At 53.6% G+C, this 12,036-nt stretch overlaps 1 protein-coding gene and 2 pseudogenes across 1 annotated transcript, besides 7 other annotated features; all 3 read left to right on the top strand.

The window, feature by feature from the left end:
- Positions 1 to 805, top strand: Tc00.1047053510401.10 (dispersed gene family protein 1 (DGF-1), putative; the record flags this gene model as incomplete). Its single annotated transcript, XM_801906.1, has 1 exon — positions 1 to 805. A coding segment is annotated over one exon (805 nt), but the record flags the coding sequence as incomplete, so codon positions are not given.
- Positions 1 to 12,036: a sequence feature (areas not merged during assembly with more than two copies in the genome that could not be assigned to a particular haplotype).
- Positions 1,679 to 1,709: a microsatellite.
- Positions 3,073 to 3,098: a microsatellite.
- On the top strand, positions 3,647 to 3,970 carry Tc00.1047053510401.31 (annotated as a pseudogene).
- Positions 3,972 to 8,779: a mobile genetic element.
- Positions 8,782 to 10,707, top strand: Tc00.1047053510401.50 (annotated as a pseudogene).
- Positions 11,464 to 11,491: a sequence feature (AT_rich).
- Positions 11,540 to 11,577: a microsatellite.
- Positions 11,610 to 11,634: a sequence feature (AT_rich).

Raw genomic sequence — 12,036 nt, forward strand, 5'->3', positions numbered from 1 at the left:
CGTGCTGTACGGTGTGGCGTTCCCTGCTGGCGTGTGCTACTTGATTGCTCGCCACGTGGGAGCGAGCTTCACGAGGTACTGGCAGTTTTCGAGGAAGCCGCTGCACGAGCGCCTGCTGTACCCCGTCGGGTATTGGCACCCCGCGGCGCAGCAGCGGATGTACGGCGGCATGCTGACGAGCATGAGGGGCAGCCGCGCGTACTGGTGCGTGTTCCAGCTGTCGGTGCTGTGTGTGGTGGGCCTGATTGCGGCTGTGCACCCGCCCGTGGGAGGCTGCCACGTCCAGTACTTCTGCATGGCGGCAGTGCTGCTTGCGGGTGCGGGCGTGGTTGCCTTCACGAACATGATGCGCTCGGCCTTCCTGACGGTGATGCACGCGGCGAGTTTTGTGCTGCTTGCGGCGCTGTGCGTGGTGAGCGCGGCCAACCATCTTGCGCCGAGCGACGGCGGTGCGAGGGCGTACGCGGCGATGGTGCTGCTGCTGACCATCGTGCTGGTTGCGGTCACTGTGTACGGCGTCGTTGTGTGGTATGCGGAGGACCACCACTGGAGGGAGCTGCGCGAGCCTCGGCGTGGTGGACTGGATGCGCTGCTGCGCGATGGCGAGGAGAGCGAAGAGACGCGGAAGCTCCACGAAGCAACGACATTGTCGTACGCCTCAGGCGCCACCGGCGCGTCTTCTTACCGGCCACCCGCAGTGCCGTTGCAGCCCATGGCTGGTGACACCCGCCCAGACGCTATGAGCCTGCCGGAATGTGCATCCAGTGCGAGCTGCAGCATTAATTATGCCCTTCTGGACAGGTAAGGATGCTCCCCTTGACGAAAAATTATCGCATTTTCTCCCTTTTGGGGTGTAAAGGCCCCGACCCAACAGTCTCTTTACGCGGCGAGAAGACACAAAACACCTTGCAGATGCGGCATAACGTGGATGCTTCTGGCAGATACCTTTTCTCTTTCCATTATTCATAGATTGATTGGGTGATTGGTTTGTTGCTTTTATTTTATTTTATCGATTATCGACGACAACGGATTATCGAGGTATCGCGCTAGTCCGGGGGCGGATGCGTAACGTGTGTGTGTGTGCGTGTGTTTTACGCTCTTCGCTGCAGCACCGAGTATGGGGGCTGGTGCTCTCTCTCTTCTGTATCTGTTCTCAGTAGTGAGGACGTGCTCGAAGACGGTGGCTGATGTGCGGATCATAGGATGCATTCAGGAAAGCGTTAGAGAAAACAATCGATGAAGCCCTTCTGTGACGCGTCACCTCCTGGAGGTTGTGAGTGCGCGTTGCTGGCTGACATGAGGGAGGGCGTGGGGGCCACGGCTGTGCGGCTGCGCAGCCACCCATCGGACTCCGCCCCGACAGCGTCATTGATTGTTGGTTTGTTTCTATTCTTGTGCGGGTGCCTGCAGTGACTCTCCCTCCTGTTCCACGATGACTGTGTGGGAGGGCATGCCTGCCGCTCTTTATACTTCTGGTGTTGTGTAGAAGGAACAACGAGAGAAAGAACGAAGAGTTATGCGGATTGATGTATCACTTTGTGTATGCATATATGTATCGATGTACTTCTGTGGATTATTTCACTATTTCTTCCTTTTTCTTTTTTTCTTTTTACGTTGCTCCACATGTGTCTCGGTGTTTGCTTTAGGACGGCCACACACGGGTAGCTTGAGTCGCGGGTATATATATATATATATATATATATATATATTGATGTCATTTCCAGTTAGACACTAACGCGGGAACGTTCGGCAAGCATCCACTCTCCACAGCATGCTGCCTGATATTTTTGGGTCATCCCCGATGTAACGCAACCACCGCCGTGGCACTCATGGGAAGTAAGATGGGACGCGGGGCAGCGAAAGATATTGCGCGGCACATGTGTCTGTTGCATTATTTCTGTTGAAGAGGTCTTCAATTTAGAAGAAGAGGGATGCACATTGCACGATTCCGAGGCTTGGAGGAGTTATTGCCCTGCCCCTCTTTTATTATTATTTTGTATGATCTCTGGCTTCCACCCGTGTTTGCCCCGATTTGCCTCCCTGAGTGGAGCTGCGCCATGGCCATCCTTTTTTTGTTGATTGCGGGAGGAAAAACACATTGCGAGTGAACAAACCACACGTCATTTATGCGGCGTCCGGGGAGGTACGTATTTGAGGCGGAGTGCACATATGTGGATGTCGTGTAGGACGAAGCGGGGGTTGAGTGCCCAACCGTCACTCCTTTTCTGGAGAGTGTGCTCCCTTTTTTTTGTCGCCCTTTTGTGTCGGGGCACGGCGGGATTGGACAGCACCGTCCCACGAAAGGCCCTGCGCACATGCACACTCTCATTCCGCTGCCGCCCCCGGATTCGGGTGTAAAACTCAAATTTCAGCTTTTTGTATTGACGCAATTATTTTTATTATTAACTGACGCCATCCTTTCCGGCGTGTCATTTTGGTTGGATTGTGTGGGACTGCTCGCCAACACCATCAAACAAAACAGGCCGACCTTTTCACGTGCTTAAATGCCGTCTTGCACTCGTATTTTTTTACGCTCTGTTGGGCACTCAAGCGGCGCGGGATTTGGAAATATGCGTGCGTGGAATTCTTCCTGTCATGTGGACTGCGGGCAGCACCGCGGGGCTGTCACTTTGACTCCGCAGAGTTGTTGTGTCTTTGCAGGGTTGACAGGGAAATTCCATGCAGCCTGCTACTGCTGGTGTGTCCCCAAATGCTGTCACTCCGTGCGAATGATTTGGTTTAGCGAGTGAGGGGATTGTTGGGTTTGTGTGCACTCTGATTGTGTTTGCCGCCTTGTGCGGGCAGGCAAGAATTGAGAGGTGGGAAAATGGAGCGGGCGATGCATGGCCGCGTCTCGCCCATTGTTCACTGCACGGTGGTGCGGTGCACATTGTGGTGTTGACTCTCCGATGTGACTGCGGTCTCCTGTGCGGCGATGGTGGTGGATGGAGGAGGGTGCTGAGTTGCATCGGTACGGTGGGATCGTGCCTCCTTTTCTCTTTGTTTCTTCCCTTTTTGAAGGTGTGCACTTATTTTTGGTGTTAGTGATGAGGCAAACAGACCGACAACGTGAATAAAATAAAATAAAATAGAAAAAAGGACGATATAATGTGGCGGTGTTGTGGTTGGTTGCATGCCTCGGCTGCTTCACCGACAGGCGTTGCAGTGCGGCTGCATGGCGTGCCGACCGCCCCGCCGTGCGAGTGCCACGCCCAACGCCATTTGGACTGCGGGAGGAAACAGCCGCGACTGTCCTTTGGAGCCAGCGGCACCTGCTGGCCGCAGTTGCGTGGTGCGAGTGGGATGCTTCACCGCACGGTTTTTGTGATGGCACCTTGCAGCGGCTCTTGTGATGGCTCCGACGCTGCGGCTCGACATGTGGCGGGGAGTAACGTGTGGCCGCAGCGGACCATGAGCAGCACCAACATGAGGCTGAGCGATTTCCTTTGGAATTATGTTGGCGGCAGGGCGGCCGTTGTTGAAAGACTACAATGTGACGATGGAGGTGTTTGTTCAGGAGCCGGATGGTTACGCACAAGACCAGCGGCTTCTTGAAGAAATTCTGAACTTGACTGCGTACAAGGCGCTGGAGGCCATTACTAGGCCTCTTCACGAAGGTGTGCTCTCTCTCGGGCAACGTGGGACTATGAATGAAAAGGATACGATCACTCCTCTTTCAGGGGGAAAAACAAACGGGGTACTCACGCAGGTACTGACAGAAGCGAGGCGGGAGGCAGGGGAAAGGCTGAGAGGAACGCAGGAAATGAAATTTACCATTTCCACTAATATCGAAGAGGTACTGTTTAAGGGAAGAGTTCGCGTCAATGAAATGAAGATGAACGACTTTCTTACGAGGGAACTGGACGGCAGGGGCGTTGTGGACACCAATCGGGATGTCTTGCCGGAGGAGTTTTTCAAGGACCCCACGAAGTATATCCGTGATAAAGGAGCATTGAACGAAATGCAGGCATCCCTGGCTCAGCCGGCCACCTCAACGTGGTACCAGGGTCTAGTACTCTTTGCTAGAGAGGAAGCTAAGCGCCTGCTGCCCATCCGCTGCCCGCGGAGAGGCAGGAGGCGCCGCACAAACGGGTCGGAAGGGACCAGATGCAGCCATTTACATGGCTGCCCGCGGAGCGGTATTTCTATCCGCTGCTGAATTCCATCGGCGCTTATCAGCGCTATACATACCGTTTGCGTGCCGTATGTGACGCGCAACGACAAAAGCTACTGCTAAGCGGAGACATTGAGCAGAACCCAGGCCCCATAGCAGTACTCCAGATGAACGTTTCTTGCCCCACGCCGTCAAAACTCGCAACATTAATGGCGCAAGGAGCAGACATAATAGCCATTCAGGAGACTTGGAAGTCGTCAGAGCAGATCGCCAGCATGCACACTGGAGATTATGTGCTCTATGCACAGTCGCGCATCGGCAAGGGAGGCGGTGTGGCGGTGCTGGTGCGGAAAACTCTCCGCTCCAAGCGTATACCCCTCACCATCCCCCAGCATGACACCAGCCTTGAAGTGGTGGTGGTCCAGGCTGCTCTGGACCAGAACCGTGATCTTATTGTTGCGAGTGCCTATATGAGACCACCACCGCAAGTAACGCAATCCTTCAGGCGGTTAGTAAACTGCCTTCCAGCCTCGTCGCCGCTCCTGCTGTGCGGGGATTTCAACATGCATCACCCACAGTGGGAGCCATTCTTGGAGACTTCTCCAAGCGAGGTTGCTGCAGAATTTTTAGAACTGTGCACGGATGCGGGACTCACCTTGGTTAACACCCCTGGTTAGATCACGTATGCCCGTGGCACAAGAGAACGATCCTGTATCGATCTGACATGGTCAAAGCATTTGACTGTGTCGGATTGGTCAGCTTCTGTGTCGCCGCTTAGTGATCATTACATGCTGACATTTACGCTGCATCAGGCATTTAAGGATACCATACCTTCGGCACCTAAGTTTTTCTCCAGTTGGGGGAAGTGCAAGTGGGATTTATTCGTCAAGGACTTCGACGCACAACTTCCGGCATATGACTATAAAAAGCAGTCCACCGGCATTAAGGCTTTCACGAGAGCGCTTATAACTTCGTATCGACGACATTACCCCCGCGGCATGCACAAGGACGGTCCCAGGCTTTGGGATGACACTCTCATGGAGGCAGAGCGGATTGCTACCGACAGCAAGGCCCGCTATCTACAGTTACCGACGCCCGACCGTGAGGCAGAAATGCAACGGACAAGGAGTCAATTCTTCCTCCTACTCCGAGAGCGCTTGCGCAACACGTATCTACGCCGCATCAGCAAGTTAAATCCAGGCGAACCACTCGCATGGAAATACATTTCCGGACGAAAAAAGGCATCACTTCCATCTCCCACATCAATGTTATTAGGAGATGGTCAACACACTTATAAAACAGCAAGGAGAGCAGCGAATGCTCTCAATCGCATCTTTCTTCCATTTCACCCCTCTCACAAGGCAGTTAGGTTTTCCAAAGGCATCAACAGACAGAGTGCATCCTTGAACATTAATGCTTCTTTTCTTTTTGGGCAGCAGAACAACAGCGAGTCTGCTGCCTCATTTACTTCATTTTCTTCTACTTCTTCTAGCTCCGAGCCGCAGAACAACAACGAGTCTGCCGCTACGTTTACTTCAGGTTCTTCACTCTCATCTAGTTCTGAGCCACAGGATAAAAACGAAGCTGCCACCACATCTGGTTTAGTTGCTCATCTTCACTCCCCTCTTGATGCACCTTTTAATCGTACGGAACTGCTTGCTGCGCTACTTAATACGCCGTATGGCAAGGCCCCCGGACCGGATGAAGTCCACAGTGAGGCGCTGCGACATATTTCGTCAAAGGGCCTCCGATTCCTTCTTCGTTGCATTAAACACAGCTGGACGACCGGTACGATTCCGGCTGAGTGGAGACGCGCTACCATCGTTCCACTCTTAAAACCCGGTAAGTCGCCGGAACTGCTTGAGTCATATCGACCCATCAGCCTTACCTCCATTGTGAGTAAGGTTGCTGAGAAAATGGTACTGAAGAGATTGCTTTGGGTGTGGACGCCGCACCCCCACCAGTATGCAAATCGTAGTATGCGTACCACGACGATGCAGCTGGCACACCTGATACACGAAGTGGAGCATAATAGAAATCACTATTTCCAAGTGAGCCTTCCCAAGAAGAGCGGTATTGGCAATCAACTCCACTACAGACCCCATCGGACCCTGCTAGTGCTGGTTGATTTCAGCAAGGCTTTTGACTCCATAGATCATCGAGTCCTCAGTCGCTTGCTGGCTAATATTCCGGGGGTGAATTGTAGAAGGTGGCTTAGAAACTTTCTATGTGGTCGCTACGCGAAGACACGAGTTGGTCACAGACACAGCGATCGGCGTCCCATGCTGCGAGGAGTTCCTCAGGGGTCCGTGCTGGGACCGTATTTGTTCTCCCTTTACGTACACCCACTTCTCAACCTGCTGAACAGCTTTGCGGGTGTCACAGCAGACATGTATGCGGAAGACCGCCCTATTATCGTTAAGGGGCAGTCCCGGGAAGACGCCATTCCCACTGCCAACATGGTTCTTCAAAAGCTGCATGCGTGGAGTCAGGAAAATGGTCTGGCCATTAACCCGTCAAAGTGCGAAGCCGCTTGGTTCACACTCTCCACGCACACGGAGTCAGATTATGATCGTGAAGGAAGGTGGCCCCTGGTAGTGGCTGGATGTCAAATCCCAGTCATGACCATGGGGGCATCGCGAACTACGAAGCTTCTCGGCATGGATCTCGATCCACGACTGACGCTAAATGTGGCGGCCACCAAGCAATGCGCTGCCACTTCGCAACGGATATCGCAGCTACGCTGCATAGCGCACAAAGAGGCGGGACCATCTCCACATGACCTACGCACGTTCATCATTGGATACGGTGCTTCCAAATTACGCTATGGCAGCGAGCTCATATGGGCAGTAGCGACGGATTCAGCGAAGAACGAGATGCAAAAGACGTACGCAACTCTGGCACGCATTGTCAGCGGAGTTCCGAGCACTGTCGACCCGGAATCCGCGCTGCTGGAGGCTAATATGCCGCCGCTCCATGTCCTTTGCCTGCGCGCGCGGCTCTCAATATTTGAGAACACACGCGCATGTCAGACGGACTGGATGCGGAGACCCCCGCCTGAGCCATCACCTCGCGCAGGTTTCCGCATCTCGCCATTATCTCGGGACGAGCTATATGCCTTCGTAGACGCATACACAAAGGACTATGGCATCACCGAGAGCTCACCACGCGAAGAGCAGTTCTTTTGCAGCTCCATTCCTCCCTGGTTTGCGGCCTCCGCTCACCGGGTCACCATCGGTGTGGAACTTCCGATAGACCTCTCAATAACTGACGAAGAGGAGCTGATACGGGAAAAGCGCAGGGTCAGCGAAGAGGCTCTAGCGCTGCACAGCCATCGTTCGTGGATACTTGCGACCGATGGCGGTGTCGACGTTCCCAAGTCAGCAGGGGTTGGAATACTGCTTTCATCCCTCAACTCATCGGAGATAATAGAAAAGGCCAGCATAAACTGCGGTGCACGCCCATGCAGCTACAGGACGGAATCCCGTGCGCTGCTTCTAGCCCTAGAGAAGCTGATGATTCCTCGTATCCGCCACAGGCATAAAACCCTGCTTGTGGTTACGGACAGTCAGTCTCTTCTAGCGGCTCCAAACAAGGGCCCGCTCAGTCAGACCGACTGGACGGAGGATCAGATCTGGCAGCGTCTCTTGACACTGACGTGTGCCGGCTGGTCCGTGCACCTGCAGTTTTGTTACGGACATTGTGGAGTACATGCTAACGAGCTTGCAGATCAGTATGCGACGCAGACTATGGCAACCGGACAATACACGGAGCAAGGAATCGCACCTTTATGGCATACGGATCTGCTGACATGTTTTACTACCCAGCTCACCAACAAGTGGCGTAGTACCATTCGTCAAGACACTCACCGCTACTTGCTTTGCGGCACAAGGCCATCAGATCTCAGCGGTAAGGACCTGATCACTCAGGAAGTTCTACACCGTCAGGAACTGGTTCACCTCGCAAGGGCAAGGTGCGGGGAATCTGAGCTCTGGGGCCGACTATACTGGGCCGTGAGAGATTGCACGAACCAATGCCGTTTCTGCAACATCTCACCGGAACAGTCTGCATATATGCGCTCTAACAACGATCCAACTGCACCGGGGACGGACACTGTTCCCCCGTCGGCGAGGGAGGAAGACGTCTCTCCAGTAAGGAGACGGACCCTCACACGCCGTCGGAAGGAGAAATGTCCGCACTGTGATTCCACGTTGACGGGATTCTCGGGTCTCGTCAGTCACTGTCGGTCGTTTCATCCGGAACATCCTCCACCGCTTCCCGAGCTCAAATGTGATTTCTGTGACATGGTTTTCCCCACACGGAGAAGCACCGCACAGCACAGAAGTCGCTGCGCACACAACCCAGACGCCACACGACATCGAAACAGCAGTGCCAGGCGGCGATCTCTGCTGCCGCAGGATCAGCCAGCTTCCACAAGCACGCCAATCGGCCCGCAGGAAACCTTGCACCATCTGCTTCTAGAATGTCCAGGCACCTTGGCTGTGCGTCAACGGCTGGGCATTGAACAGGACCTTCGCCTCGGAAAGTTCTCTCAATGGCAGTTGCTTCATAGCAGGAAACTTTTGTCGTTGCTCGACCACCTCTTCGGCACTCAGATGGCATTGTATAGCTAGACGCGCTGGTAAGAGTAGAAAAAAAAAAAAATGTTGGGCCGGTATCCCGTGAAAATGATGACACCGCCGCGAGCTCGCTGTTGATGAAGAGTGGGAGGGATAATAAGGAGGAGTTGATTTCACTGTACGAGAAGAAGAAGAGCGATGGAGCATACAATCTTGTTGCTGTGCGTCTGACCGAGAAACTGAAGCGGGTAAAGGAAGTGGTGAAGACATGGAAGGATTTGGACAGCGCCTTGCAATAATGCAGTTCCGGTTCCAGCGGCAATGTTGACGCGCTCAGAAAGGGGTATGTGCAATGGTCGTGTTCCCACCAAAGGGCTTGTTGGCTTCTTGTCTGGTAGCTCAACTGGGACCGAGTGGCGAGACGAGTACCTCGGCGTGAACGCCATTGTCCATGGCCCAGCGGAAAAAAGGATAGGGGTTCCCAATGGAGTGACGTTCCAAGGATCATGGGCGGAGTGGCCTGTTGGCGACATGGGGCAGACTGTGCCGTACTACTTTGCGAACAACAAGTTCACTCTTGTGGCGACGGTGTCCATCCACGAGGTGCCGAAGGAAGACAGCAGTCCCATTCCTTTGATTGGCGTGAGGATGAATGACACCAGCAGCACGGTGCTTTTTGCTCTGTCGTACACCCATGACAGGAAGTGGCTGGCCATACCGGAGGATGCTGGTGGCGTGGAGGATCTTTTTGGGTGGGAGCCACACACAACGTATCAGGCGGTACTGCGAATGACTCTTGATGAATGGACTGCCTTTGTGGATCAGAGGGAAATTGACCGCAAGAGCTATAATGAGAATCTGTTCGACTCGCACAGGATCTCACACTTCTACATCGGTGGGGACAGTAATGACCAAAGTGCAACGGACGGCCATGTGACGGTGACCAACGTCATGCTGTACAACGAAGATCTGTATAATAATGAGCTGTATGAACCCAATGCCAGCAAGGTCAATATTCCATCACTGGGTGTCGAGGAACATCCCACAGGACAGGTGACCAGCACGGAAGTTTCGGTTGTTCACGAGTCAAAGAGTGAAGAAATCACCGCCAGCTGTGCGGAATTGAATGAGGATGATACTGACAAACAAGAGGAAGAAACGGCGTCGATGATCCGGTGCCTGCAGCGCCCCCTTCCACGGTTGACGCGGGATCATCTGTTTCTGAGCCTGCCATCGCAGCGGAGAGCGCAGGGAATGACCGTCCAGAGGACAATGTCCAGTTTCACCAGGGCGAAACGGCCCAGCAAGCCACGCCGAATGAAGAGAATAAATCGATGCAACGGGGTTCAGACCTGCAGCCACAAGACCCACAGCCAGCGGAATTAACGGAGGTTACCGATGTTGAAATGTCCTCTGGAAGTTATGATGAAGAAATGCCAGAGGAGGAGGGAGAAGCGGATGACAGGAGTGGCGGATCAACGTCTTCAGTGGGTGCATCATCGGATATGGATACGGCCACCGAAACAGTTGACAGTGAGCACCAAGTGCAACAAAGCACTGAGCTTTCCTCTGAAAATGAAGGCCTGCGGTCCACTGGAACCGGAACCACCGGCGCGGAGCAAAGCCTCAGCCTCGAGGCGAGGGACGGAAGTTCCGAGAGAACAATGAACTCAGGCAGCAGCCTCACTCCTTCAGGGATTGACGCCGAACCGACATCCGCGGAGGACACCGACGACGTCTCTCTGACTGAAGGAACCAAATTTTCTTTTGAAGACGGCAAGGAGGTGCCACAGACGGTCGACGCCAAACCGGAGAATACAAACACCACGCCTGGAGGCGAAGGGATCCCCTCAACAAAAGGCGCGGCACGACACTCGGACAACGACACCTTCAGCGGGGAAATTGCGGAGTTGCTGTCCATGGGTCTGAACCGTGACAGCACCGTGCATGTGTGTGTATTTCGGGTGTTGTTGCTGCTTCTTCTGCTGGGGCTGTGGGGCATTGTGGCTCTTTGAGGAGTGATTGGCTGCCGCGTGGGACACTTTCGCCCTCCCTTCACCGACACACACACACCGCTGGGAATAAATTTTGCTACGCAGAGAACAATTTCTTTTCATTTTTTAAATTGTTTTCCTATCTTGCTTGTTGCCTTGGGGCAGCCAATATGAGCGTTTTTTTCTTTTCTACTCTTCCCTCTTTTAATTGTTTCTGCTGCACTCTTCCTGTGAGGGGTGCCGTGTGTTTCCGCCCAACTGCTCCACTCGCACACCCACCGACACGCTCACGACGACGGCCCTGTGCGCCTCGCCTGCTGCACGCATGAGGAGGGGCCGCGACGAACGGCGCGCTGAGGGAGCCGTGACGTGTGGGCGTGCGACGAGGGCCTGTGGGGCGGCGCACACATTTCTTTCCCTCCTGTTTTTTTTTTTTTCTTTGCGGCCAGGGCTGGCAGACACCCGCAGCGCCACACCCTGCCGCTTTTAGGGATTTTTTTTTGCTTTTTGTGTGCATTTCTCGTGCTGGCAGTGCCGTCAGCATTTTTCTCCCCCTGATGATTTTTTTTCTTTTGCTGCGCTCACTCTCCCGATGGAGTGACGCGACTCCCGTCGTGTCTGCGTGCTTCTCTCAGTCCCCACACACACGAGTGACTGTGCTCTGCGGGCCGCACTCACGCGCCGATGAGAGGGCTGAGGGGAGCAGCAACACGCAGACGACCCCGTGAAATATAAACGATGTGCGGACACGCAGAGGGTCGGACGGCTGAAAGACATTTAAATATCTTTTAATTTTATTTTTTGGCAAAATATATGCAGACAATTTCTGGAGCAACATGGTGGTTGGGTGCTTTTTTTTCTTTTTTTCATTTTTTTTCATTTTTTTTTTAAAGTGTGAGGTGTGGAATGGTGAAGATGATCTTTTTAAAATTTTAATAATTTTTATGAATTGCCGCTGCTTGGTCCGCAGTGCAATATCATGAGCTTGAGCAGTCCTGTTATTTTTGCCATGCACTTCTGCTGTACATTTTTGTTTGTGCGTCCCCTCACTTGCTCTGCTCCTGTTTTCACTTCTTTGATTTGTGTGTCTGCAGGCACACACAACCACATGCACGCACAAGATGCAGATTGCAGTGGATTTGGATGCTACTTTTGTAGTGCGTGCGGGTGGCTGGCGCCTCCTTCTGTGGGCATGAAGCGAGGGGAGAGGGAGAGCACGGCGAGTCACTTTTTCTGTTGGCGTGATGCACCGCCCTGTGACTTCTTTGAGTTGGGCACCGAATCCCATTGTAGGTGGAATGGCTGGAAATGTTGTTGCCGCGTCATGGATGGGTGAGGATCCGCTCCG

The sequence above is a fragment of the Trypanosoma cruzi genome, genomic scaffold (assembly GCF_000209065.1).
Source record: "Trypanosoma cruzi strain CL Brener 1047053516737 genomic scaffold, whole genome shotgun sequence".
Lineage (NCBI taxonomy): Eukaryota > Euglenozoa > Kinetoplastea > Trypanosomatida > Trypanosomatidae > Trypanosoma > Trypanosoma cruzi.